Raw genomic sequence first — 27,515 nt, 5'->3', positions numbered from 1 at the left:
CTGTTCCTGTTTCTGAGCCGGTGTCGGTTCCTGTGCCATGGCCGCCCGAGGGGTCGTCTCCGCCGTGGCCGCCCGAGGGGTCGTCTCCGCCCTGGCCGCCCGATGGACCACCTGATCCGTCCTGGTCGCCCGAGGGGAAGTCTCCGCCCTGGCCGCCCGAGGGGAAGTCTCTGCCCTGGCCGCCCAATGGACTGTTGTCTCCGCCCTGGTCGCCCGATGGGCTGTCTGCTTCGCCCTGGCCGCCCGATGGACTGTCTGTTTCGCCCTGGTCGCCGGCTAAGCCGTCACCCCCTGTTCCTGTTCCCTTTCATGGACCTGGCCCTCCATCCCTCCCCCTGATCCTCCACCGTTCCAACTCCCTCCTGGACTCTTGTTTTGTTTTGTAGTTATGTCTTGGAGCGTCTGGTAGCCGCTCCGTAGAGGGGGGGGGGTTTGTCACAGTGTCTGGTTTTTGTTCCCTGGGTATCACTAGAGGTCCTCTTCCCCCACAGTGTCATTCACTCATAACTACATTTCCCATCATCAGTACACACAGCTGTTTCCCGTCACCTTGTTAGTATCTGTGTGTATATACCCTGGTTGTTTCAGTGTTTGTCACGGAGTCCTTGTTTTGTCACACCACTTCTTGAAGTCTGTTTTTGCCTATTTCTTGTTTGTTTCTTGTTTTCGGATTGACTTGTGTGGATTTTGACCCTTTGCCTGGAATGGATTGTGAGGACGGATTACCCTAATAAATACTGCTTTTGGATCTACCCGTTGGTGTGTGTGTATCGTGACACATGGGGTACTTTTTATCCCTCTGCACCAAACCCATCTGGTGGCTTTGTTACCAAAAAGCTGTTTTTTTGCTTGTTTGTTTCATCTAGAAGCAGGTCCCTTTTGTGTTTCCTCATATTTATACTCCTGTAGAACAGGAATTTATGGCTGGACAATTTCATTCTCCTATTCACCCTGGTGTGCTAAAAAAAAAAATCTAAATATGAATGGGAATATACTTCAGAGATATTTTACTCATAAGAATTTCTAGGGGTGCCAATAATTGTGGTCAACATGCATTGGAGAAAAACATTAATTTCATAATGTAAATTTTCCACACACTTTCAATTGTTTTTGCTTCAATGAAAGGTTAGAATTTTGTGAGTTTTTTAATGAAAGATCAAAAGGACAAACCAGATTAATTTTCACAGCTGCCTTTGCTCATATTTACCAAGGGTGCCAATATTAGTGGAGGGCACTATAATGGTGCCTTCACGTGCTATGGTAATTATGGTAAATACCAAAATCCGACATGGAAAATGCACATGAACACCCCCTCATGTGGTATTTTCCACTGGGCAACTCGTAGAATATTTTGATGCACGAGTTGCCGAGATGAGATAACCTTTGACCTTTTCAAAATGGCGGAGAGCAACGCAAGAGTCGTGAACACTGTTAGCGGATAGTTTTTGTAGGCTATACAATGTTGTGTCATTAACGATTGTAATATAATGCCTTAACACTCAATTTTCAACTTTGCCGCAATTTCCTTGGTTCATGTAATCATTTTATGTCATGTTTTATTTTTTTTAATTATTAATTATGTTTTAATCATCAGAAAGCACCACATTTACGTTTTTTTTTTTTTTTTGTAAAGATAAAAAAGATACTCTACTGACACAGACCTTGCGGGTACTACATTACGACAACAAAAGCACTTGAACACAACACACTGGTAAATACCAGTTCACAAGTGGAAAATATCATCTTTTCCATAGCACATGAAGGCAGCATAAGCTACATATTCAGTTTTTTGTTGTGAATTGTGGTATTTAAAAAAAAAATCATTCAAATATTTTGCACAAATATTATTGGTTGTTTATATGAGGTTGAGGTGTAAGGTTGAATCAACTGGGAAACTTTGTGTGACATAATCACAACATTTACTTGATATTTTTAGCTGTGTTATTTTGTTAGCTGTGTGAAGCACTGATGGCTATGTGACCTCATTGACACAGAGTTCCTAATCCCTTTAAGTACCGCAGATTTCAGAGGAAATAATGAATGTATCACTGACAGCAGCACTCTGACAGAGAATGGAGCACGGCCAAACCAGGATGGATATCCCAGGCGGCCCCTTTGCTGTCCAAAGCAAACACAGGTCCCACTGTCCCTGAGGTGTCAGGCTCAACGTGTACAGTGAAGCTTCAGACACTAGGGCTCTTTCAGACTCTGTCAGACTGACACAGGAAGAGCGATGGCAGATCATGCCAGATTTAGATCCTATTATACACAAGTTTTAATTAAGAAGTTGTTGATCTTGAAGCTTCAGCCTGGCATAATTTTACAGTGGGTCTTTGTGAAGGTTAGGGACAGGGATTTATTTTCTCCATATAATTAAAAAAGATATGCGGATTGTTGCAGTATCAGATACTGTTTCCTACATCAACCTATTATATCCGGGTGTTTTTTTTTTTTTTTTTTAAGTAGATTCATTATCACAAAAGGACACTAAGTGGCCATATGCAGAGGCAGAAAAATGGAAAAGGGGGTAAGGATTTTACATGTCAACCATTCTGAAAATACTCTTTGATCACTCTTCTGCATATCTTGCCACAATGTCTTTGGTATTTTTCTTTCAAAGGGTTCTCTTTTGAAGAAAGTGTTTGAAGAGAGAACTGAGGCATAGTGGGCATCCTTGATAAGACTGAGACTGAATCCTACATCACAAGACTGTGTTCCCGCTGCACAGTCAAATCTTTCATCAGAACATAACTAGAGTATCTGAAGATTGAGCCATCAAAGCTAACAAACTCATCTTGCTTCTGTCTCACACTGACTCACACAGAAGTGCTGGCTTTTATTTGTATGTTCAAATGAATGATTAAACACGAATATTGATCTTTTACATGGTTAATATTTGGTCGTATACACTTTAAATAATGAAAGACACCTTTAATAATAACAAAAACTACTACTAACTAAAATGATAATGATATCAGAAACACGAGTTTGAATTTTCTGATCCCGCTCTTGTTACACTCATCACAATGCATCTTAATGATCAGGACATTAAAAAGTATAGTGTTTTTGTATTTGACATTTCTGTTCTTATTTGATTTGCTTTATTAGCTTATGTTTGAATGCTAACAATAACAATAATACAAATAAAATAGACATAATAATGAAGTAGTTCAATAAATAATAATCTAAATAATAAAAAAAATGCCTATGAATTCAGCGATTTTGAGTGTTTTGTTTTTTTAAAGGCACAATATGTTCTTTTTTTGCTTTAAAAATAGCAAAAATCACTATATCTATGTTATATATTTTTTTTAGTTGTGTACTTACATTATCCCGACTGTTTCCAACAACTTTCAAACCAGGAGAAATTTGTAATTTGTCGCCGCCAATGCCGTCATATCCGCGTTGTCCCTGGTTTCCGCTCGTGCTGCCATGGTTACCAGAGCTATGAACCAGAGCCGTCTGATAGTAACCAAAGCTATTTGCACGCTGTTGTTATTTCGTTCAAACATTATGGACCATGGCAAGCAGACTTTGGATAAAAAAAGGATAACTAAAACGAGAATCAATATCAGCGCGGTGTTTTCGAGATGCCGAGAGCTCCCATAGACAGTATATAAACGAGATCTCCACGTCTGAGACTTCGACCGCTCCTACATGTACTTTATTAAACAGGTGAGCACATTTACATAAAACTAATCAATGTTTTATAGTTCAACAATGATAAAATGTCAGAATATGATCTGAATGTTATTCTAATGTTGATCTAGCTTACTGCTAGTCTCATACAGACAGACTAACACATACGATACATTTCAACACATTCAAATGCAGTTTAGTGTGCTAGTGTAATGTTAGACCAAGTGAAACAGCGCTGCGTTACCTCACAAGTTTAATTTGTCTAATAAACTGACCTGTGAGTTGTAATTCTGCGTGTAGTTCGGTAGAATGAAATGTCCATATTCCTTTTATATCCGCGGGACTCGCGTCGCGTTTGGAGCTGATAGCTGTCCCTTAGCAATCCCGAACTGCTTCATATCACAGTCATGATAAAAGCATCGATGTATTCAGTCATCCATAAACATTATTAGATGTACGGCTTGATGTTGACAACAAGATCCATAATTCTTAGCAACTGTTGCGTCATCAATCTACGCCTTTGTTATTGTAAATAGGTTAGCGACCCCTAGTGGCGAAAAATGCCATACTGTACGTTTAAAGGAAGTCTGAACAATAATCTCAGCAAAATATTTTCTGTTGCCCTATATTTTTCCTGGTTGAGTAAAGATAATTTAAACAATGGTCCATCTAATATTAAAAACTACACTGTAAAAAAACATGATCAATAAGTTATGACAACACTTTTTTACAATGCTTTAACTCATTAAAATAAGTTAAGCAAAAAAAAAAAGTCATACAAGATTCAGCTCCTTTTTTAAAGTCAGTTTAATGTAATTTAAGTTGAAATAACTTAAACATCCAAGTTGATTGTACTTAAAAATTTAAGTCAACTTTTATTTTATTTTATTTTTACAGTGTATGGTGTTACACTATGTTACCAACTAAATAATCAAAATGATAAAACCAAATTATAAATCTGATCCCATATAATTTATCGATTTTAGAATATATTTTTTTGCCGTTATAATATTAAGATTTTTTTGTTCCAAGAGTTTGTGGTACAGTGTCCAGTCCATTTCCTTCAAAGCATCAAAGGCTCTGTTTGAGGATCCTGAAGGCTTCCTGTATGCTCTGATAATCAATTTAGAGCACTAAGCTAACCTATCTGCTTCCTGACTTTAATTAGAACGGCTGAAAGCAGCCCTGCCTGCAAGATTTACACACACAGCTCTATCAAAGGCCACTTTGTACTGAGCACACTAAACAACAAAGAAGGGTATCGCCTCAAAGCCAAGAAGCAGACCTCTGCTGCCCTAAGATTAATCCTGCTGTATGGAGTCCTCTTACAAAATGGTATTGTTTTGGATTAGAAGGCAAAACCAGATTTGGGGTTTTAGAGTAGACCAGAATCTGATTAAACTGATTTAAGATTTGGAAGAGTTAGTGTGTAATTATGAGCTTTTTTATTATCTCATGCCATTGTCTGTCTAATTGACTGCTGTTGAAAATCCAAGAGACAATTTATGTAGGAATGTATTGACCAACAAAGTCATGCTGCAATGAGGATCTTGAACTTTTCTATCACACATTAGTATTATGAAACTATAACATCAATCATCAATTCTAGATTCCATGGGAATCAACCTTGTGCCAGATGAAAAAAATAAAAATAATACTTGAACAGGTTGTCATTATCATCAGTTTTGCTTAACATCAAAAATATAAACAATAGACAATAGATGTTTTGCAAAAAATCATTCATTGCATACACTAACTTTAAAACTCTGGCCAATACCAATAAGCTGATAATTAAGTATGCTTCATGTTATGGTCGATAACCAATAAATGTATTATTAATTTTGTAAGAAAAAAATAAAGAAAGATTAACCACTATAACTTTCATGCTACAATTAAATGTATCCAAAGTCACCATGAAGTTACAAGTCTTTTCTTCCATATTGTGACTTATTTCCAAGAAAACAGCTGCTTGAACAAGAAAAGATGTAGGGAATGACTTGATTTTGTCCATGGGGAATTGATTGGATTGTTGTATTTATTATCACTGTGATTGACAGGTTGTCCCACCCTAACACCAGTAAACACTTCATCAGATAATATAGCTGCAAGTAGTAGGGGATGTTATTTTGATTATAAATAAGTGCAAATGACATTCACAGTTAAATCATTTATAATAAATGCTGCATATTCTATAACAAAATATGAATGGTCAGTTTTGATTCCATCTATCACCATCCATTTAAGTTACTGCATGATCTAAATCACTAAACAGTAAGTATTAGAAGATAAATGCCCAATGTTGGATACTGATGAGGTGCCAATAGTGATTCCCAATTTCAAAGCCCTTCTCACAAATATTTTTGTCCATTTGCAAAAAAGATGATTCACCTCATTAATTTGAAAAGTATATATTTTTTTTATTCACAATCAAACCAGTCAGATTTACAGAAGTGGGTAGTAGGCTATTGATCATTTCTAGCTAAAGTAATCGTTCACTGCAGGCTGTATTAATAGACCCGCTATACACATATCATAAACATTATGAGGAAGGGCTCTGGAACATTTTTTTCCGACAGAGAAAAAGGGTTCATCAGACCCTTAAAACGCAGTAAAACAGTCTCCAGGACGCACACCAGAAACATAAAGAATATGTGCCAATTGTCCTTGAGGACGGTGTGCTTCACTCAGTGCGCGCCCTTCTGCACCATCTGCGTGAAGCGGTTGGTGATTGCGAGCGTCGTGTCGATGAAACGCTCCACGCAGCTAACGAGACAAGTCTCAGTTCGTGAATCCAACTTAGAGCTCGGTTTTTCCATGCACTTATCCCAGCAAACATCTGTAAAGTTGTGAACCTATGAAAAGAGCGTTAAACACTGTTAAAGACACCAGACTTGCTAATACTGGTGCTGAATGACAGAAAAGCGGTACTGAAAAGGTACCTGGGCTTGAAACTGAGCCTTCTGCTGCTCCACCGCAATCAGACGCTGGAGCTCCGCAGATTCCGCGTTTTCAGATAAACTAGCCGACGGCATGTCAAAGCTAGAATTAAAATCAGCCATGGCAAAACTTTACTAACAGATTAATATACACAGGGACATGTGTGAAGGACAAAGCAAAGATACTGCGCTCGCTGACAAGCATGGACGTAAAGGGAACTACTTCCGCCGCAGAAATATGACGTCACGACAAGGTTGAAATTGAAAGATTTTTGGCTTCTTCTTCGCAATTACAACATTTTCAAAATCCCGCTCTGAACTTACCTTGCTTTCAAAAACGAATGTTGCTTGGTCCTTGGTCTTTGTTATCTAAGCATAACTTTTCACCCCGGCCCATAGATAATTTGGAACAATTAGCCTATATTATTTTTAAGTAAATCTTTATTTCCAGTGACACCAAGGGAGTTTTCTATTGTTATGGATGCGATTCCCACAGGGTCTAATCAGAGCTAATACCTGAAACAGTATTTTGCGCCTCCTTCTGCTTTTGATTGATTTGATACTGCAATTGGGAAACTTTGTTTTGCCCCCATAGTTTTATGTTAATAAAATGTTAATGTTAATAAAATCTGCTCCTTACTTAAAAAAAAATAATAATAATAATAATTTGGTCCATTGTCACCATGCCAATATTGTTTATTGGAATAGACTTTATGGAAGGCCAAACTAATACCAAACTAATATTTATTAGTAAATAAAGTTCAGCAAAGAACTTTCAAAACCTTACACAGATGTAGGCTAAATCATTTTCTTGTTAAATTTAAAAAGGATATTGATTTGACCTGTTCTTTTTGCAATACGTTGGCTGAAACCTTGTTTCGGTTATTTTGTCATTGTGCTCATGTAAGGACATTTTGGAAAGATTTGACGATTTAGAACTGATAACACTGACCCCACTTTTTCTTTGTGTTTAGGAAACATTATATTTGTTTTTTCTAATATCCCCTCAAATAAAATGAAAGAATACTATAAATGTAATTTAGATTTTTGCTCAATTTCATTTAAATGTGTATGGTGACTCTTTGAAAAGAGACACTTTTCATAGTAAGTTAATATCTCACTATTTCTTAATTTTACACTATATACACTTTTAAAAGAAAATACAGTACCTTTTTATTTTAAAGAAAAATTTTCCATCTATTTCTAATTAGCTCTATTTTCATTTTTATATTATGTGTGTGTACAGGTTTATATTACATTGTGGGGACCAAATGTCTCCACTAGAATAGTAAAACCATCACCTACATGGGGACCAGGCAGCCAGCGGTCCTCACGAGGGAAATAATAAACATAGCACTAAATGATGGTGTTTTTTTGTTTGTTTGTTTTTTAAATGTAAAAATCCAGAAAGCTTTTTGTGATAGTGATAGGGTTAGGGAATAAAACATTTTTACAAAAATCATCACGCCTATGGAGAGTCCCCGCAAAGTGTGTGTGCGTGTTGTTTGACTACTGTCCCCCAGGGCGATAGACGGCGTAAGGGAGTAGTTTTAGTGAAACAACGGACTCATGAGAAAATTACCAGCTGTTAAAGAAACCGCTCGTCCTTAAAATCACTGATCTGACCTTAGTTAAACAATCATGGCGAGCTTGATTTGTTTGAGCACTGTCTGCCAAAGAGGAATAAGACGTAAGTCACCATTTTAACATTTTATCCGGATTAATTAATATGCGAGTTATATAATGTTATACGATATAATGCACATAAATGCTGTTTGTTGCCATGTTGACAGATTTAGCATCACATAAATTAGTCACGGAGCATTATTATTATTTTTTGTCTTTCAAGTTGTTGATATTTGTTCTAGTCTAGTCTACTGTAATATATAAATTTTCAAACGTAAAATACATGCAGCTGTACTTCTCTGCAACACACACCTGTCTCGTGGGCTGGTTGCCAATCAGAAGAATCGAGATGTAGAGCCTTTCCCATTGCCTGCTGGGAGGATCCACGCACACGCAGCTTCATCACACTCAAGTGAGCAATGATAACTGATTATTAAATGCATTCATTTAAGTCATTTTCTTACCCATTGGCGAAGCTACGAGTGGGTCCAGGTGGGCCACCCACTTCGAAATGTGTCCCACCCAGTCAAAAGTTGGACATTTTCCAAAGCCTACGACATAATTTATTAAACAATAATAATTCAAATAAACGTCTTATCACACTATATAACTTTATATATTTAGTTAAGAATGATTAAATGCACGTTTCCATGGTCAATTACAGGCGATTCCGTAGTCCCTCTCCCCATACAGGACAGGTGTATATAACGCTTGACAAAATTAAACATTAACAATGATTCCTCAGTTTCTGTTAGTCGCGTCCGCAATGTTATCTTTACGATGCAAGGTTGTAAAACGTGTAATAGTGATTTGCTCGTTTGAGGAGTTGAATTTGAAAAGGACAAAGCAAATATCGATCAGTTAAAAGTAAGCCTAAATTCAATATCTCGATCCATACTGACTGCTGCAAGAACTGACAGAGACACTCGATTATGATGAGTTCATCCATACTGCTGGAAGACGTGTAAAGGTAAGTACAAACACTTTCTCACTGTTTATAGTTTAAAAAGAAAATATAAACATTAATTAATTTAATGTTTGTAATGACATACTTGATAGAAGAGCCATTTATTGTATTTTTTATGCACTGTAAAAATAATATTGATCAATAATTAATATGTTACATTACTTTATGCAATTTAAACTTTAATAAGTTATACGAGACTCAACTGGATTTTTAAGTCAGTTTTAAAATTGAAATGACTTGTACAGCCAATTTGATTGTACTTAATTTAAAGCAGCAACATAACTTACATTTTTAATGTATAGTGTAGTTTTTATAGGCTGTTTTGAAACTTTGAATTTGAAACTGTTGCTGTTATATTTTTGAAATAAGGACATTAACATTTCAAACTTAGTTGTATTATAAAAATTACAAGTTAATTTCCTTTTGTGTAAAAATGAAGACACTGTTTCTTGAACTCTCTTACTTTGCATACACAATTGGACGTTAACAGATGAAATGAAATTTTCAAATAATTTTTTAGGTGTCTTAAGTTCAAAGGCAGCCTCCAAGCACTGGACGGGTGAGCGGGTTTTGAGTATAGTTCTGCTAGGCATGGTTCCAGCCGCATACCTGTGTCCTGGTCCGGTAGTGGATTACTCTGTTGCTGCAGCTCTCACACTGCACGGACACTGGTAAGTGCGTGTCACACTCGTGTGTCTGAAGAGTCCTGCTCTATTATGCTTGTTGTATCAGGTGTTTTATTGAAAGTGAACTATAATGAGGCACCTCATTCATCAGTGAGGTCATGTATTTAAATGATGTAAACATACGTTACACTCTCCAATACGTTTCTCCTTCTGCAGGGGGATTGGTCAAGTTCTTACCGACTATGTCCATGGTGATGCTAAGGTCAAGCTGGCTAAAGCTGGTGTTTTTATGCTCTCTACAGCCACATTCTTTGGTCTCTGCTATTTCAATTACCATGATGTTGGCCTCTGCAAGGCAGTGGCCCTGCTCTGGCAAATATAAATATAACTTACTGACTTTGAATGATTTATTGCTGTTTAGGTACTTGAACAGGTACATGCCCTCAGCTTTACTGAAGACAACTTAAGGTCTCTTTACATATGTTACATGTTTGTTTTACAATATTTGCAACGATATATTTCACAAAGACAATTTAGTTGTTAGCTAAATTAAGAGAAATATATAAAAATATATTTATTGCTTTGTAGATGACCTGTAATTACTGAGCATTTCCGAGGACCACCCGGGGTTCCCGCAGATCCTTAAAAAGTCTTTAATTAGATTATTTATTTTTTTTTTTAAGGCCATAAGAAGTCTTAAGTCTTATTTTTACTTTTGATAGGTCTTACATTTTAGATGACACTTTGACTTAGATGTATCTAAATACTTTTACCAAATGAAAAATTACCGTTATGTGATTTTTATTATTCTGGATTTTTACTTGTTCACTTGACAATTATAGCCTTATAATTTATATTATAGCCTACTGTCTCTTGCACGTGTGAAAGGAAGATAGAAGGAGAAGAAAATTGGTAAATGTTAGTCCAAATGTAAGATTATTCTTTATGGGTGTGCGATATGTAACGCATATTATATCGTAATTATTGTTTTAACAATATGTGAGGTGACATCAAGTATTTCACTCGTACTTTCACTTTGTGATGTATGCAGTTATATGCCCCCAAAATTCAAGATACACAGGCGTTTTTGCCCAGATGAGTTTTTGTCTTTTATGTATATCATATGATGTAGGTATATATTACAATATCACACAAGCAAGAGTGCCATTTCCCCCAAATATCAGCATGATTGCAAATGTGATATTTGTTATACAACAGTTAAATGAACATTTACATTTTTGCAAGCACTGAATATGAATAATATGAATGCCTTTGTAAGTCAGCTGTCTAAACCAGCCATGGTACCACCAGCACAAAAACACAATCCGCAAAATATCATCTTATCTTGTTATCAACAAAATCTTTGAAAATATCGAGATACATGTTTTTGTCAGTATTGCACACCTCTTAATGTACAGTATTCTTTTTTATTTCATACTGTAACTTTAAAAAATGTGCAGAAACCATGCCACCATGGTTGTTTATAATTTGTTTTTCTTTTTGGTATATGAGAACAAGCTGTGTGTGTGTGTGTGTGTGTGTGTGTGTGTGTGTGTGTGTGTGTGTGTGTGTGTGTGTGTGTGTGTGTGTGTGTGTGTGTGTGTGTGTGTGTGTGTGTGTGTGTGTGTGTGTGTGTGTGTGTGTGTGTGTGTGTGTGTGTGTGTGTGTGTGTGTGTGTGTGTGTGTGTGTGTGTGTGTGTGTGTGTGTGTGTGTGTGTGTGTGTGTGTGTGTGTGTGTGTGTGTGTGTGTGTGTGTGTGTGTGTGTGTGTGTGTGTTAGGACAAATCTCTATGGTTTGTTAATTAGTATTTATTATTTCAGCAGTTATTGTTGGTCTCCAGCAGAGGTCAATGTTTTTCAGTTTTATTGGGAATGCGTGATCGTAATCACATTATCTGTGTAGGTCACATCTGTATACAATATGCATTAAAACCAAGAACTTTACTTGTGTATTTATTTGTGTATTTGTTACTTGAAGCATGATAATATAGTCCTCTTAAAATGTTAAAAATATTAAAATGCTGTAACTTGAGCAAATTCACGATCAGATTATTGTACAGTGAATAAACTGCTAAGATGCATTACTGCTTTGATTTATTTATTCATTTTTCTGAATAGCTTTTTAAAGGAGAACTCCGGTCAATTTTAACATTGAGCTCATTTATTGTACATTTGGAGTGCTGTCAATACAGAGAACAACTACAAAAATCGGTGTTGCCTACACCGAGTTATTCTATTTTTAAAATTTGCACCCTGTTGACTTCAATGGGGCAAGTACTAAACCTGCTTTTAGGCTCATAACATCCTTGATGTGTCATTACAAGTGCACAGAAAATGTGAGTGATTCCTTCTGAGTGAACACGAGTGGATCTGACTGCAGTAGATGTAAAAGATATGTATAAAAATTATGTTATTTAAGCCAGCGCAAATACCTGTTTACATCCTGTTTTCAGTTGAAGTCCAAAGTAGTCGATTGCCGAGTTCACGCGCATAGGTTTATCACGCGCGTGAACTCGGCAATCGACTACTTTGGACTTCAACCGAAAAACAGGATGTAAACACAGGTATTTGCGCTGGCTTAAATAACATCATTTTTATACATATCTTTTACATCTACTGCAGTCAGATTCACCCGTGTTCGCTCTGAAGGAATCACTCACATTTTCTGTGCACTTGTAATGACACATCAAGGATGTTAAGAGCCTAAAAGCAGGTTTAGTACTTGCCCCATTGAAGTCAACAGGGTGCAAATTTTAAAAATAGAATAACTCGGTGTAGGCAACACCGATTTTTGTCGTTGTTCTCTGTATTGACAGCACTCCAAATGTACAATAAAATGAGCTCAATGTTAAAATTGACCGGAGTTCTCCTTTAAGTTGATTCATGGTAGTAGTCAAAGTTATTTGGTTAGTTTGGATGCATTTAACCAGAAAGCTATACAAATAACCTTTGTATAATGTTCTTCTAAAGCCATTATAAGACATGTAACAAATTAAATGATGACACTGTCACCTGCCAACAGTCGCAGAGTTAAAAGTAAACAAAAAACAGACAATATAAGCACTAAGACTTGAGTGAATGAACATATGTCCATTTCAAAGTCAAATTCCTTGTAGGATCAATCTTACCTTCTATTTTTGTATTCTGATTATAATGAAATACTTGTAATACTTTCTAAAGAAGGCTAAGAGAACCTGGCCTCTGCATCATATGGTCAAAAATATAAAAATATCACAAAGTCTCCTATAATCTTTGATTTGACACTGACAGACATTCACTGCAAATATCTTGTCATTATAAATATGGACTTTCATAAGAATGTTGTGCATAGCAATACTTCACAGTCTCAAAACAATGAATCAGTTGAAGGTTTAAGAAAACAGTGTGCCAAAGAATGATATAACCAGGAAGTGAATGAGTTTATTAGGATTAAAGTGTACGTAAAGTGGGTCATACTGCTCCGTCGAGTGTAAATAAGAATTTTAAGCTAACGGCATTCTCTTGTATTTGCATTAATCATGCCAACAAGTGTGCTTAAAATGCATTTAGGACTAGCAAAGGTAAGCTTTTATTATTGATTACCTCTGCATTTTATCATAACTTTGTTTGTTGTTGTAACCAAGAGCTGTGACAATTTAGCTTTTGTTGCCAACTAAACTGAGATCCAGACAAATGTTCAACACAAGACAGTAACACAAAGATAATAGATAAGTATAAAACATTTACCACTTGCATAGCTTAAATGTAAATAGTGATTGAAAGTAAAAGTAAAAAAATCTGTTGAATGTAAAACAAGACACTAGACTAGACCATTGAAGGATTTGTTTTTTTGTTGATCTCAGTCTGAACCAAACTTTCACAGTATTTAGCTTATTGTAACAATGGCTAATGTCATTATTTGTATTGATTGTTTTAATATGACATTAAATATTTACATAATTATCAATACCCACAACAACTATGATGTGTTGCACATGGTTACATAATGCTTAATGACAAATTTCCATCTCTTTAATGTGAACAATGCATATAAACCCTGGCCTGTACCATATGCACCTTTGCATGGAATAATGCAAAGCAAATTTCTCCTAATGATAAATTTAACTGTGTAAGTGCATTTTGTAGTGTTATCCAAGTCCTCTCATAAACACTGTTCAGCCTTGTCGTTTCTCTCACACACTGCCCTCCCCTCCCCGCTGTCACGTAATCGTGTGATGTAACAGCTGGCAAAAGATCAGACTTGCATAAAGAAAGCTTGTCTCCTCCCTTCTGCGTGCACATAGTTTTTATTACTCTATACAATTTGTCGTACACTCTTCATCATCCTCTGTTCTGATCAAGGGTGCAGCCTCACATCTCTACAGGATGTCCTACAGAAAGCCTAAACAAATTGGTAAGAATGAGAGCTCTTCTGCATGGATGCACATCTGCAATTTGAACTTTCTGTTGTACGCTAATGCACAGGCTTTGTGATTGTTCGCATTTGTGCGTGGGTGAAGCAATGCAGTGTATGAGGGCAGTGCACATGCCTGTGTATTCATATGAGAGAGGGTGATATACTTTGAGTCTGAGTGTATCATACGTTTAAATTTAGCTGCAGTAACAGCTTACTCATGAATAACTTAATTTAACTTTGACTTCTCTGAAAGAAACGTCTGTGCATTTCCATGTAGTTGCTTCATTATTTATGGCATTAGTGTATCAGTATCCCCGTACATGTGAATGTTTAGAGAGGGACTGTTTTTCTAAAGGTAATACTTCTCTTTGTAATATCGCTGACTCTCTGCCATTTCAACTCTGTCATTTGTTGACTTCAATCCTTTGTTCTTTTAGCTGACCCAAATAGTGATGTTTAGAGCAAAGTTGTATGTCTGCAAATCTGTTACTTACTACGGCTAATTTAACATAACGCAGGCTTGCAGTTTAGATTGCTGAGGAACTCCATATAAAAGTGACAGTACTCTTTATAAAATGACATTGTATTATCATGATTTATATATATGATATATATAATCATTATCATGATTTTAGATCCTTTGTATTCATAAGTGCATCTTTATTACATTATCTATTGTTCATTTTTTTCATGAACAGTATCTGTTATGTTAACTTGCCAAATAATCAGATTCTGTATATCATGTAAATCATTTGTGATTTTTACAGCTGCTGCTCAGAGAACATACTTCACAAAGGTACATGGGCTGCCAAGCATCAGTCCCTTGGTAAGTTCTGTAGAGGAGACACCTGAGCCCATCCCCACCACAGTTAAGGGCACCATCCCAACCTGGATCCGTGGGAGTCTGCTGCGGAATGGTCCAGGAAAGTTTGAGTTTGGGAATCAGCAGTGAGTATGGCTATTCTACTGTTTATATATGGTGATTTATTTTTATCTTACAAGAACATCACTGGAATGTAAGGAATAGTAAAAGAAATGAACTAATCTGTTTGGTTAGCAGTTAGTAATTGGCTATACAGCTAATGACATTTTGAAAGGTGTAATTCAGTAATTTGGGATATGCCGTGGTGGATGTAGTGACCAAACTAGAGACAACTAATGAAATCTTTCACACAAGGCTGTTATTCTAAATTTCGATTTGTGATTTGTTTGATCACAATAATATGTCTTTCAGACTCTAACCTGCATATTCAGGCTCACTCTTGCTCATGTCAATTTTTCCTCAGCTATAACCACTGGTTTGATGGCATGGCCTTGATGCATCGCTTTCGGATCGAGGACGGTCAGGTGACATACAGAAGCCGTTTTTTGAGCAGCGACTCGTATAAGCAGAACAGCGAGAGGAACCGCATTATGGTATCAGAGTTTGGCACTTTGGCTTTACCTGATCCCTGCAAGAACATTTTTCAGCGCTTCCTGTCCAGATTTGAGATGATAAGTATGTATCTATAGATGTTGAATATGTGATAGTAAGGAGGTTAGCTGTGCTGGCTGGTGAAACGGATCTCAATCAGTTTAGAAAATGGAAACATCACGAATAGCTGTCTGCTTTAAACGGGTTACAAAAAGCTCTTTCTGTTTCTGAAAGAGTAAAGAGGCATGAGAGCCTTGCTCAAGAGGACACGAGTGGTCAGTGGAAGCGTCCAAGTGTGTCTAAAGTGTGTCCTAGACAAACAACTCTATGTCTGTAATCATGAGAACACATTTAAATCAGACACCATAAGCACTCAATTAGGATGAACTAAAGTGACACGACTACTAAAGTGTTAAGATGGAGCTGGCAGAATGTTCTGGACACTATAACTGACATAATTATCAATTAAATATGGGTCTTTTAAAATAAAATATTGCACAACCATCTTTAAGATCAATGCCTTAAGAAATGAATAAACAAAATCCACCACTGGATGGAGAAAAAAAATCCATTAAGCTCTCAGTATGGTGGAAGTGTGACTTAATGCCATCATGAGGTTTGCATTTGGATATGTGGGTTACACAACTAAAATCAATATGAAAAGAAATATACCGTAAATAAAAATGCCTGTTCTCATCCAGGGGGCTGGGGCCCATAGGGGCCTCATCAAACTTTTTTTAAGAGGGCTGACTTAAAAGTGTTTGAATAATAAAATATTATTGTTATCTCTATTTTAAACTCGAATCTAAATTAAAATGCAAAAAATCAAGGTGAAACTGAAATCATTTCCCCCACAATAAATGTTTTTTATTGAATAATATACAGATTATCCTACTGCTCATAATAAAACATTCACTACATAACCAGACATAACCTGTTTAGATGGAAAGGATCTCAAGCTGACTAGCTGAATACGTTACTACAACAACCCATATTACAATAGATAATGCTTTGATTAACTCTGTCAGAAAGCTACTTCATATGGCATAAAATACCATACTCGCCTGTTGAGTAATAAAACGCCATATCTCCGTATCACTTTTACAACATTTCAAATCCCTCGGTTCTCGTCAAGCCAAGCCAATGCTGATTCTCGTTGTATTACTAGCTCTGTCACGCTCTCTTTTCACCAGCACACTCTCCTCTGTTCAGTGTTTTTTTTTAAACGGTTGATTCCATGGAGGTTCGAGATTTAGCGTGCTCCATGTCAACCTTTCTTGCTCGTTGTTACAAACAACTAACCACTACCACACCATACATGAGACATGCATGCGTCAAAGTCGAATTTGCCTGAGCAACTTTTCTCTATTTACGTGTAAAATGAGACACGCACGGGCAAATTATGTATTTCCCACCAAAACCATCCTGTCAGGTCTAAAATATAAACACTTAGAATAGGCTTACCATAGTGAATCAAGGTAAGACACAAAGAAGCATTGATGATGTATTGACTTATTCAAAAAGAAAATTGATGATGATATGAGGCATTTTGATGATGTATACACCTTTTGATTATATAGTGCACCTTTAATAGCCTATAATTAATAATCCCAGGTTTTGTTAATAAAGAAAAATCTGAAAACAAGCAGCTTTGTCAAAATTAGGGTCGAATATTAGGGTCCTTTGAGTCAAAAAGGTTATAAGGTTTTAAATCCATTGCCACCTCAAAGTCCAAAAATAAATAAATAAATAAATAAAAGGTATTTTTCTCTCTCTAATTCCAGAGCCAACAGATAATGCCAGCGTCAACTTTGTTAAATACAAGGGTGACTATTACGTCAGCACAGAGACAAACTACATGCACAGAGTGGATCCAGATACTCTAAAGTCCAAACAGAAGGTATGAAGAATAACCAGCTTTTAGTCACCAACCTAGACCAACAACCAGTCATGTCTAATTTAGGAAGGATGATTACTTGTAGGTGGACTGGAGCAAGTTCATAGCTGTGAACGGTGCTACTGCTCATCCACACATTGATCCAGATGGCACGGCTTACAACATGGGCAACTCATACGGAAACAAAGGTTAGGTTCCGGTCTTCTCCTTTTATACTGACCGAACTTTAGGAGGCTTGATGTTGTGCTGTGATGTGTTTTATAGGGGCTCTCTATAACATCATCAGGGTGCCCCCAGAAAGAGACAGTTCAACAGATACTCTAGAGGGAGCCAAGATAGTATGCTCTATCGCCCCTCATGACAAATCCAAACCCTCTTATTATCACAGCTTTGGTGAGTGAAGAAGAGAATCTGTCATGTTTATTATGTTCAGATCTCCTAGACAGACAGGTAGTCATTCAACAATGACTATCATGTGTCATTTTATTGCACATCCACTGTATGTTCTTAAAGTCATGTGTCATTTTATTGCTAGGCACTCTGAATGGTGTAATCATATAGTATGAATGGAGTGATCATATGAATGTGCAGCACTGAAAAAAAAAACATTTTATTTTCCTGAATCTTTCAGGCATGTCAGAGAACTATGTAGTGTTCATCGAGCAGCCCATTAAGATGGATCTGTTTAAGATAGTGACTGGTAAACTAAGGGGGAAATCCCTAAATGAGGGTATTTACTGGGACCCCAACCAGGAAACCATGTTCCACCTCATTGACAAACAAACTGGAAAGGTGAGGCAACTATCATGACAATAGTCTCACAGAGGCACAATGAGGTTATTCTATATTTGGTCACTGATTGTGCTTCATATGGTTCAACGAAATCTGATGGAGAACATAAATACATTATCAGATTATATTTAAGGGAAAAAAATAATTTTTAATTTTAATTTTTAATAAGATTTCTTAACAATTTAGCCAACTACTCAGTATCTCTCTTTGCAGGAAATGCCAGTGAAATATTACACCAAGGCCTTGTCCACCTTCCATCAGATCAATGCTTTTGAGCAGGATGGATTCCTCATGCTAGACATGTGTAGCTCTGACGACGGCGAGTCCATAAACAACTTCCTTGTCCAGAACCTGCGTCAATCAGGAGAGGCACTGGATGAGGTTATGTTCTTCCTTAAACTCTCTTTCTCTGTCTTAATATCTTAATACTAATAATTATTGTTATTATAGCATAAATTACATTCTGTCAGTCCTGTTGCTCTCTCTCTCTCAGATGTATAACACCATCTGCCAGCAGGTGTATTATTATTATTACAAAAACATTAACAATACTACTGCTATTATTATTTAGCCTATTAGTAGTAGTATTATGCAATTTATTATTATTATTATTATTATTATTATTATTATTATTATTATTCCATAAATGACAGTCTCATTTGTCCTGCCACTCTCTATTTTTCTGTCAGATGTATAACACCATGTGCCGGCCGCTTCCCCGTCGTTTTGTGCTTCCTCTCAACATCACCAGTGAAACACCACTGGAACAGAATCTCAACACAAGGCCTGACAGCACCGCCACCGCTGTCTGCCGAACTAAAAACCAGGTGTTGTCTTTGTGCTGGTTACAACAGCATTATGTGTGTGTTATGTGCTTGTTTTTTCTTCACTGTCTTTAATGGAATTTGGTCTGTAGTATTGTTTGCTTATATTTGCCAGCACACACAGCACAATTCAAAAGTTTGCGGTCAGTATTTTTTATTTAGCAAGGGCACTTAAAATTGATTTAAAGTGACAGTGAATACATTTATAATATTTAGAATTTTCTGTTCCTCAAAGAATGTATCATGGTTTCCACAAAAAAATATTAAGCAGCACAGCAATTTTAACACTGTTAATAATAAGAAATGTTTCATATATAAGAATATCATGTGACTATGAGGACTGGAGTAATGGCTGCTAAAAATTCAGCACTTTTACATTTGAAAATATATTAAAAAATACATTTTAAATTGTAATAATTCACAACATTGCTGTTTACTGTATTTTTGATCAAATAAATGCAGCCTCTCTGAGCATAAGAGACTTATTTTGAACGGTAGTGTAACTACAGTATTAAGACCTTCACATATTTATGTGCTCAAAATAACAGTGATTGATACATGTCACAAAATGTGCATTTGCGTGTTTGCGAGTCTTCAGCTCTTTTAGGACTACATAATGTCTCTCTCACAGGTGTTTTGCACATTTGAGGATCTCCATGGTGAAGACCTGAAAGACTATGGTGGCTTGGAGTTTCCTCATATTAACTATGCCAAATATAACACCAAACCTTATAGATACTACTATGGTTGTGGCTTCCGCCACCTAGTGGGTGACTCCTTAATTAAGATGGATCTGGAGAGCAAAAAGTTCAAGGTGAGATCAAACTATGCTCATAGCTGCTAAACTGGGACTATGACTGATACCTACAATGACCAAAAAAATCCCAAAATATGTAATATATGACAGCAGTAAAACTTTTCTTGTCCATTTGGTTCACAATGTTAAGAGTGTTTATGTTTGTTAAATGAATTGGTTTACAGGTATGGCGCCAACCTGATCTGTACCCATCAGAGCCTGTCTTCATTCCTTCACCCAATGCTGAGGAAGAGGACGATGGAGTCATCCTGTCTGTGATCATCACACCAGTTAAGGTACCCTGAATGTGTGTAAAAAAAAAAAAAAAAACCTTTAAAAAAAAAACATGCGTATTTTGTCTAAACTCTAAACCCTTTCATTCTCTTCTCTCTGCAGGATAAGAGTACATTTCTCTTAGTCCTAGATGCCAAAACTTTTGAAGAACTGGGAAGAGCTGAAGTGCCTGTCAACATTCCTTATGGATTCCATGGAGTCTTCAATTCTAGTGCATGAAGCTCTTGGCATCCCTCCAACCAAATAACATCTAATGACAAGTAACTCTTCAAAATGGCTAATACACCACTCAGCTGCTACTATTGAAAGCAAGAGACTAACAGAATAATATTTCTATGAAATCAGTCCAAAGACATCCTTCACAGATTGATCTCATTTTTTTTAAAGAACAACACATACTTTATAGTAACAGTTAGTTGGTAATGTAAGAATTGAGAAATTAGAAAATGCCGGACAGTCTGGTTGAAGAGCGACCAGACCCTGAGAGGACAAAAGACATTAACATTTTAACTCCCCCTTGTGCACTATCAAGACTAAAGTCTCACCTCCGAGTCATCCTAATCTACATTTCATTCCCTCATCCCTCACCCCCTCTCTCTCATGCTCAGATCACCTGAATTCACCCAAGAAAATATATAGTTTAATGTGAATGATTATCATAGAGTATTGTACATTTTGGTATCATTTGAAATGTCTCAGGGCGACTGGTACAAATTTCTCATTTCCAAATAAGTAAAACAAAAGGTAATAAGGTTTTTAAGAGTTTAGGGATAACTGGCACACAAAGGATGGTGGTCTCCTGGCAAATGGTCTCCCACCCCCAAAAGGTGTCAACTCTGAATGCAAATTTCCATTGTTAGAGGATGTTTCCATGTGAAAGAGGTTCTGTCTATATAATGGAATGCAACGAGAAGATCGGGGCCTTTTTGTTACTCAAGTTGGTCCATGATGCTAAGAATGACCAAAATTCTTAGCATCATGTATTTTAATGTCGGGTTTGCATCTTTTCTCTTTAATCCAGAGCTTTGGATGTTTTGTATTGATTATCTTTGAATTGATTATGTAATTGGCGTGATACATTTACCTGACATAATAAATTATTACATTTGATTATTCTAACTGACTTTGACATTATTTTCATTAAAGAGTTAAAAAGAAAAGTCAAACATTCGCTCACATTTAATGATGCACACATATCATTTAAACCTTTTTATTTATGGAGTCAGATGAAATCACGAGAAAATACATATTCAAATGTATTGCATTTAATCAAAAAAATACTTTGCCTCGAGAAAAGACAGTAACACAGAGAAACCTTCCCCGTATTATTGGAAACCCTCATTGGACCAATAGGCGGCCTTACAGTAACACTTTACTATAAGGTTTCATTAGTTAACATTAGTGAACTACATTAGTTAACGAACTGCACTTCTACAGCATTTATTAATCTTTGTTAATGTTAACATATAGTAATACATTGGTTAATGCAATGTGAACTAACATTAACAAACAAAAAACAGGTGTGTGTTTATCAACTAACGTTAACCAAGATTAACACATAGGCCTACAGTAACAAATGTTTTTATTGTGGGTAGTTCATGTAAGTTAACTATTGTTTTATGCATTAACTAATGTTAAAAAAAATGAAACCTTATTTTAAAGTGTTACCAGTTAGTTCTCTGTGAGAAATTATACCTCAACTAAAATACAAGTTTATTTCGAATTAACAATTTGACAAATTTAATAAAATAAAAAAAGACCTGAAAGAAAATCGCACAAACAGTGTACACGTTATTGATTTGGTGTTTAGTAACTTGGCTCACCCAGTCAGTGATGTAATAAGGAGGAAGCAGAATAGATACTATAATTTCTAAACAGCAGAGGAAGATCATGCTATTGTTTGTATTTAACAATATGAATAATAAGATGGGGAGATGCAAACATTGTGTTGTTTCTGGCTTTTGTAGACCTGTCAGAATGTAATATAAGCTTTGCAAAGAGGCGTATGCGGGGGGAAACAGCTTATTGAATTCTGGGTCAGAAAGGACTGTAATGGTAATGTTACTAAATTATGGTTTATGTTGATCATCAACTATGATGATCAACTTCTAAATTCAAATTTGCGTTCACGCGTTGGCTAGCGCTGAGCTAGCAAGTACTAGCAAAACAACATTTATAGTTTGTAAAATACACACTGATGTCTAGGGAAGCGGCAATAACAATCCTCTCAATTATAAATTATGATAACGTGTTTAGATACACATTGTGTAGGTAACTATAAAATTGACTATTCTTCTCACACTTCACCAGCCACTTTACTTAATGTATTTCGGGAGAAGTGGATGAATTGACGTGTTGTATATGGGATCAAATTCCCGCCAAATATATAGCGGTCGCGTATAAAAAAATAATAAGCGTGAATCAAAAATGTAAAAACACATGTAAAAATATATTGCACAAACTGAAAAAAAGAATGCAAAATGATCAGAATAGCAAACAACGTGGTCACGGATCAAAATATAATAAGCGTGAATAAAGAAATAACAAGCATGAATAAAAACTTTAAACACATTAAAAGTTATTTTGCACAAAACTTAAACTTATGGTCATGCTTTGTTAAAAAGTATGGTTTTATTACTGTGTACTTTGTGCTTTCTTGCATTTTCTGCTCATATTTTACTCTTTTGTACGCTTGTGATGTTTTTCTCTTCGCTCTTCTTTCTATGTTCTGCGCTTGCTCTTCCAAATGTTGCAGTTCGAGTTTCATGTAAATTAGGGCGGGCTTAAGCGTCACCATTGGTCCACTAGTTCTAGATTGACAGATACTCCTCTAGCCAATCAATCGAAGAGGGGAGTTGACGTCACACTAATGCGACTCGTGGTACAAGCTGTTTATGTTTGTACAATTTCTTCAATTCCATTATGATATACTAAAATGTTATTTTTCTAATACTTTTATATACTGTTCAATTTCTTATTTGTGCTTTGATATGTGCATTTATTAAATTAATTATTTTCGCTTGGCATACCAGCGTGATTGCGTCACCGCCATAGACTGTAAAAAAATAGGTCACCGCACACTTCAGTGGGTGGTGCGCGCCCATGAAGCACTTCATTCTGAGTAAATATAACAACAAAGAAGCACTGCTGCACTCTCTTTTATTTCATTTTTCTTTAATCATTATACTCCTTTTCAGGAGTGCTACACTTACAAGGGAAGACGGCAGTTCAATTTAACTTTACAAAGACTTTCAAGCAGTAAAGCTATCTGAACTCTGGACATAAATAATTAAATTCATCTTTTTTGAGATACATGAGAATGTTAATGTGCACACTGGTAATTGGTGTTAAACAATATTACTTGGCTCATGATGTCAATATGTTAAGGCTGCTGTAAGCGAAACATCCTGCAATTATGAAACACTACAATTCGTTGCAAAAACTAAGTTAAAAACGGCCATTGTCTGAAGACTTTAGGACTTTGACCTGTCGCCGCTACGCATTGCCTACCTTTTTTTTATTAACCTCGCCAAATTTGACAAGATTATTGAAAATGATTGTGTTACAGAGAAGATATAGAGAAACCAGTTGAATTTAATACAGTGATTTATTACAAACTTACTGTGTTTACTTACATAGCTACATAATTGCATATTACTTTAGAATTAATGTTTTAAATATAGCTTAAAATTTGAATACAGCAACATCTCCATCAGCGATAGGTAACGTTGTTTCTAGAGTGCCGCTGTCCTGCAGAGTTTAGCGTCAACTCCGATTAAAAACCTCACCTGTCTTAAATATCCTAAAGACGATGATTAGCTGGTTCAGGTGTGTTTGATTAGGGTTGGAGGAGCTAAACTCTGCTCCCAGGACCGACATTACACATCCTTGTTATTGATTAAATATGAAAGTAAAACGGCCAGTAGGTGGTGGCTGCTCGGAGAAGATCGACGCTCGCGGTGCCAGGTCAAGTGCATTAGAGGTGAATGATGGATCATCAGACAGGCATAACTGTAACAGGTCATTGTTAGGATGACGAATTTAACTATACCATATTGCCAGGTATACGTATACCGGCAACAGTTTGAGTTGCAGGCACACATGCAGTTTAAAGGTGTCCTGTTGATGGTCGTCTTCCCCTGTATAACAAGTAGCCTAAGCATCAGTAGCCACGAGTCGCATTGGTGTGACGTCAACTCCCCTCTTCGATTGATTGGCTAGAGGAGTATCTGTCAATCTAGAACTAGTGGACCAATGGTGACGCTTAAGCCCGCCCTAATTTACATGAAACTCGAACTGCAACATTTGGAAGAGCAAGCGCAGAACATAGAAAGAAGAGCGAACAGAAAAACATCACAAGCGTACAAAAGAGTAAAATATGAGCAGAAAATGCAAGAAAGCACAAAGTACACAGTAATAAAACCATACTTTTTAACAAAGCATGACCATAACAGACATCCCAAGTCTCCCGGAAGTTCCGGGAGTCTCCCGCATATTGATAGCGGCTCCCTGATGCCCGCAAATCAGTTAAAATCTCCCGGAAGCAAGAGCGCGCAAGCGTAGCGCGCGCACGGCAGAGAGAGGGAGCGAGAGACCTTGCGTGTGTGCGCTAGTGTGCGTGTGTGCCTCGGGATTTTATCTCTACTTTCGAGCCGAATTAATCAGACCCCCCCCCCCCCGTTGGAGATTTCTCGAACCGAACTAATTAGAACCGAATACCCCCCCCCCCCCCGTTGGAGATTTCTCGAACCGAATACCCCCCCCCCCCCCCCGTTGGAGATTTCTTGACTCCCGGAAATGACTTTGTGCAGGTTGGGATGTCTGCCATAAGTTTAAGTTTTGTGCAAAATAACTTTTAATGTGTTTAAAGTTTTTATTCATGCTTGTTATTTCTTTATTCACGCTTATTATATTTTGATCCGTGACCACGTTGTTTGCTATTCTGATCATTTTGCATTCTTTTTTTCAGTTTGTGCAATATATTTTTACATGTGTTTTTAAATTTTTGATTCACGCTTATTATTTTTTTATACGCGACCGCTATATATTTGGCGGGAATTTGATTCCATAGTAGTAGCCTGACAGATACAACTCTCTGTCTCTGTATGGCGTTCCGATCGGCTCTTTAATATAACTTTGCAACATGCACTCGTCTCAACGTCTCACTCAACTTCGTCTTTTTTTTTTTTATTCTGCTATTTATTCGATTCAATTTAACCCATTTAAGCCCACCGGAGTGTGTCATTTTCCTTTTGTAAGTATTTTTCTAGATGTTATCCATGTTTTTTGTCTCAATGACATGCAAGCAAACAACCAAATCATTTTCATGTTACTAATAAGTATTTTTTATAATAATGAAGGTGTCTAGTCTAGAATCATCCAAACAAAACAAATCTTACAAGAGATCTATAGTTTTTTGTATACTTAGTCAAAAGTCCAAACGGCAACTATAGTTGCCGGTGGGCAAATGCCTTGTAGGCTACATATCATGGGAAAATGGGGTAGCCTTTACTGTGTTAATAGGTTAATAAATCAAAGTTATTGGTCTTGTTTAGTGCATAAACATAACTTAACCCTTTAAATGACATCTCTACTGTTCATAAATTGTCTGTATGCACTGTTATTTTTGTTATTTGCCATTTTGTTATTTGTTTTTTTGTTTGTTAGATAGGCTATATTTTTTCGTTTAGTTTACAGTTGGGCTGTTTGGGGTCTCAGAGACCCCAGGCAACAAAATGTAATTTTCTAGCTATATATATATATATAATTGTTTTTTTTTTAAACAAATGTAATTTTACTCCGTTTATTAATGTTTTTACTCTATATTTGGACATTTTACTCCACAAAATTTATATAAATAAATTAAATAGGTTTTTATAAATAAATATAAATTCACCTTATAAAAGACCCACATTTCTAAATTTCATTCATGGGGATAATTTGACATGGTTTTAGTGTATGATTTTTGCCCATATTTTGAAAAATGCAGTTTTAAAAGTAAAAACAAAAAATCCCTTTAACCAGTAGATGGCTGCAGAGCTCTAAAAGTACTAAAAGTTTAAAACTTAAAGACATCTTTTCACAAGTTTTTCCAGTTAGATTTATATCTACATATTATGAAATCACAATTATAACAATAAAAGTTACTTTTTGTCAAAGTTATACATGTACAATCTGCAAACACAGATTAGGCTACTATGTAACTATTACTATAACTATTAGGCTATAAATACAAAACAGTTTATGTCCTATAAACCTAGGCTACATTAGGCTACTGTAGTTCGTAGTTTATTTTTATTTGTTTTATTGTTTATTTATTTAGCCCTATTTATTTATTTATTTGTTACATTTTTGTAACAGCAGCATAATAAACCAATGAGCCACGTTTCGTTTTTCACCTGCTATTGTTTCGGTTTTCTGCATATTTTAAATGTTCAGCAGATATGAGTTAGCCTATTGAACATTTAATTTATTTATCCTATTGTTTAATTGGAGTTACGAAGGTTTTACTAGTGTAAAATGACTTATTTATCATGCATAATGCACACAGTCCTGGCTCCGCACATCGGATGACCGTGTTTCATTTACTTGTTGAATTAAGCTACCCTGCGATTATGAATAATTAATTAAACAAATAAATAAATAAATAAATACGCAAATTAATTTATATATAAGTCCACAAAAAAAATCTATATAAATAAATATATAAATATTTTTTTTTTACAAATAAATACATAATTACCTAAATCCACATATTCCTAACTAAATAAATATATAAATAATTAAATGTGCGAGGAGATAAATAATGAAATAAATGCGCAAAATAAAAACAAAATATGTTAAAGGAAATGCTATACTGAAAGTTGACCTCATATGCAAAGGAGTTCTGGAAATAAGTAGCCTGGCTTTTTTTCTCTGCTTACAACAAACTTTTTATTTTTTGGAAAAAAAGAATGTTCTGTTTTTGATTTGGGGCTCCAGCTCCAGGTCAAAAGAGATGGACGACAGATTAAAACCTCTAACTCTATGTGGCCTAGCCTAGAAATCTAGACGCACCCTAGAGGCAGCAAATTTTATTTTGCAGCCAGGGTGGTATAGCAACTCTCCTTTGGCTTTCGAGCTGGTAAAACCAAACCCTAGTCAGGCCAATCACATCGTGTATAGAGTCGGCTGGCAGGCTTAACATAATGACGACAGCAGTGGTTAAACTGGCTTTTGTAGGGAGGGGGAGCCCTTATCGCATCGTAAAATGACTTAATGTGTTGAGAAATGTGGTGATCAATGTATAATTTCACTGTAATAAAGGTA

At 36.2% G+C, this 27,515-nt stretch overlaps 2 protein-coding genes across 3 annotated transcripts; one reads left to right on the top strand and one right to left on the bottom strand.

The window, feature by feature from the left end:
- Positions 1-5,066: 5,066 nt before the first annotated feature.
- Positions 5,067-6,807, bottom strand: timm8b (translocase of inner mitochondrial membrane 8 homolog B (yeast)). The gene is made up of 2 exons (XM_081366601.1): positions 6,579-6,807; positions 5,067-6,491 (listed from the first exon to the last, which is right to left on the bottom strand). Exons 1-2 carry the CDS (start codon positions 6,696-6,698, stop codon positions 6,324-6,326), a joined length of 288 nt encoding a protein of 95 aa, XP_081222727.1. The 5' UTR covers positions 6,699-6,807; the 3' UTR covers positions 5,067-6,323.
- Positions 6,808-8,117: 1,310 nt separating this feature from the next.
- Positions 8,118-21,324, top strand: bco2a (beta-carotene oxygenase 2a). Of its 2 annotated transcripts, XM_081366599.1 has the most exons (13): positions 8,118-8,265; positions 8,491-8,613; positions 14,958-15,138; positions 15,477-15,688; positions 17,389-17,504; positions 17,587-17,689; positions 17,766-17,894; positions 18,133-18,293; positions 18,507-18,674; positions 18,983-19,120; positions 19,749-19,931; positions 20,099-20,209; positions 20,310-21,324. In XM_081366599.1, exons 1-13 carry the CDS (start codon positions 8,217-8,219, stop codon positions 20,424-20,426), a joined length of 1,791 nt encoding a protein of 596 aa, XP_081222725.1. In that variant the 5' UTR covers positions 8,118-8,216; the 3' UTR covers positions 20,427-21,324. The 2 variants fall into 2 exon arrangements, with proteins under 2 accessions (XP_081222725.1, XP_081222726.1); XM_081366600.1 differs by lacking the exons at positions 8,118-8,265; positions 8,491-8,613 and adding an exon at positions 14,040-14,187.
- The last annotated feature ends 6,191 nt before the right edge of the window (positions 21,325-27,515 follow it).

The sequence above is a fragment of the Scardinius erythrophthalmus genome, assembly GCF_964197995.2.
Source record: "Scardinius erythrophthalmus genome assembly, chromosome: 5".
In the NCBI taxonomy this organism is placed as follows: domain Eukaryota; kingdom Metazoa; phylum Chordata; class Actinopteri; order Cypriniformes; family Leuciscidae; genus Scardinius; species Scardinius erythrophthalmus.
The sequence above is the reverse complement of the archived record's forward strand: the minus strand, read 5'-3'. Positions and strand labels throughout refer to the sequence as shown.

What these genes read in the sequence shown, in the direction of transcription:
- timm8b (XM_081366601.1), bottom strand. Translation starts at nt 6,698, where the DNA reads ATGGCTGATTTTAATTCTAGCTTTGACATGCCGTCGGCTAGTTTATCT. An exon ending in AGGCTCAGTTTCAAGCCCAG is followed by an intron (nt 6,492 to 6,578) that starts GTACCTTTTCAG and finishes CTCTTTTCATAG; the next exon opens with GTTCACAACTTTACAGATGT.
- bco2a (XM_081366599.1), top strand. Translation starts at nt 8,217, where the DNA reads ATGGCGAGCTTGATTTGTTTGAGCACTGTCTGCCAAAGAGGAATAAGA. An exon ending in GTCCAGATTTGAGATGATAA is followed by an intron (nt 15,689 to 17,388) that starts GTATGTATCTAT and finishes CTCTAATTCCAG; the next exon opens with AGCCAACAGATAATGCCAGC. An exon ending in TCTGCCGAACTAAAAACCAG is followed by an intron (nt 19,121 to 19,748) that starts GTGTTGTCTTTG and finishes TCTCTCTCACAG; the next exon opens with GTGTTTTGCACATTTGAGGA.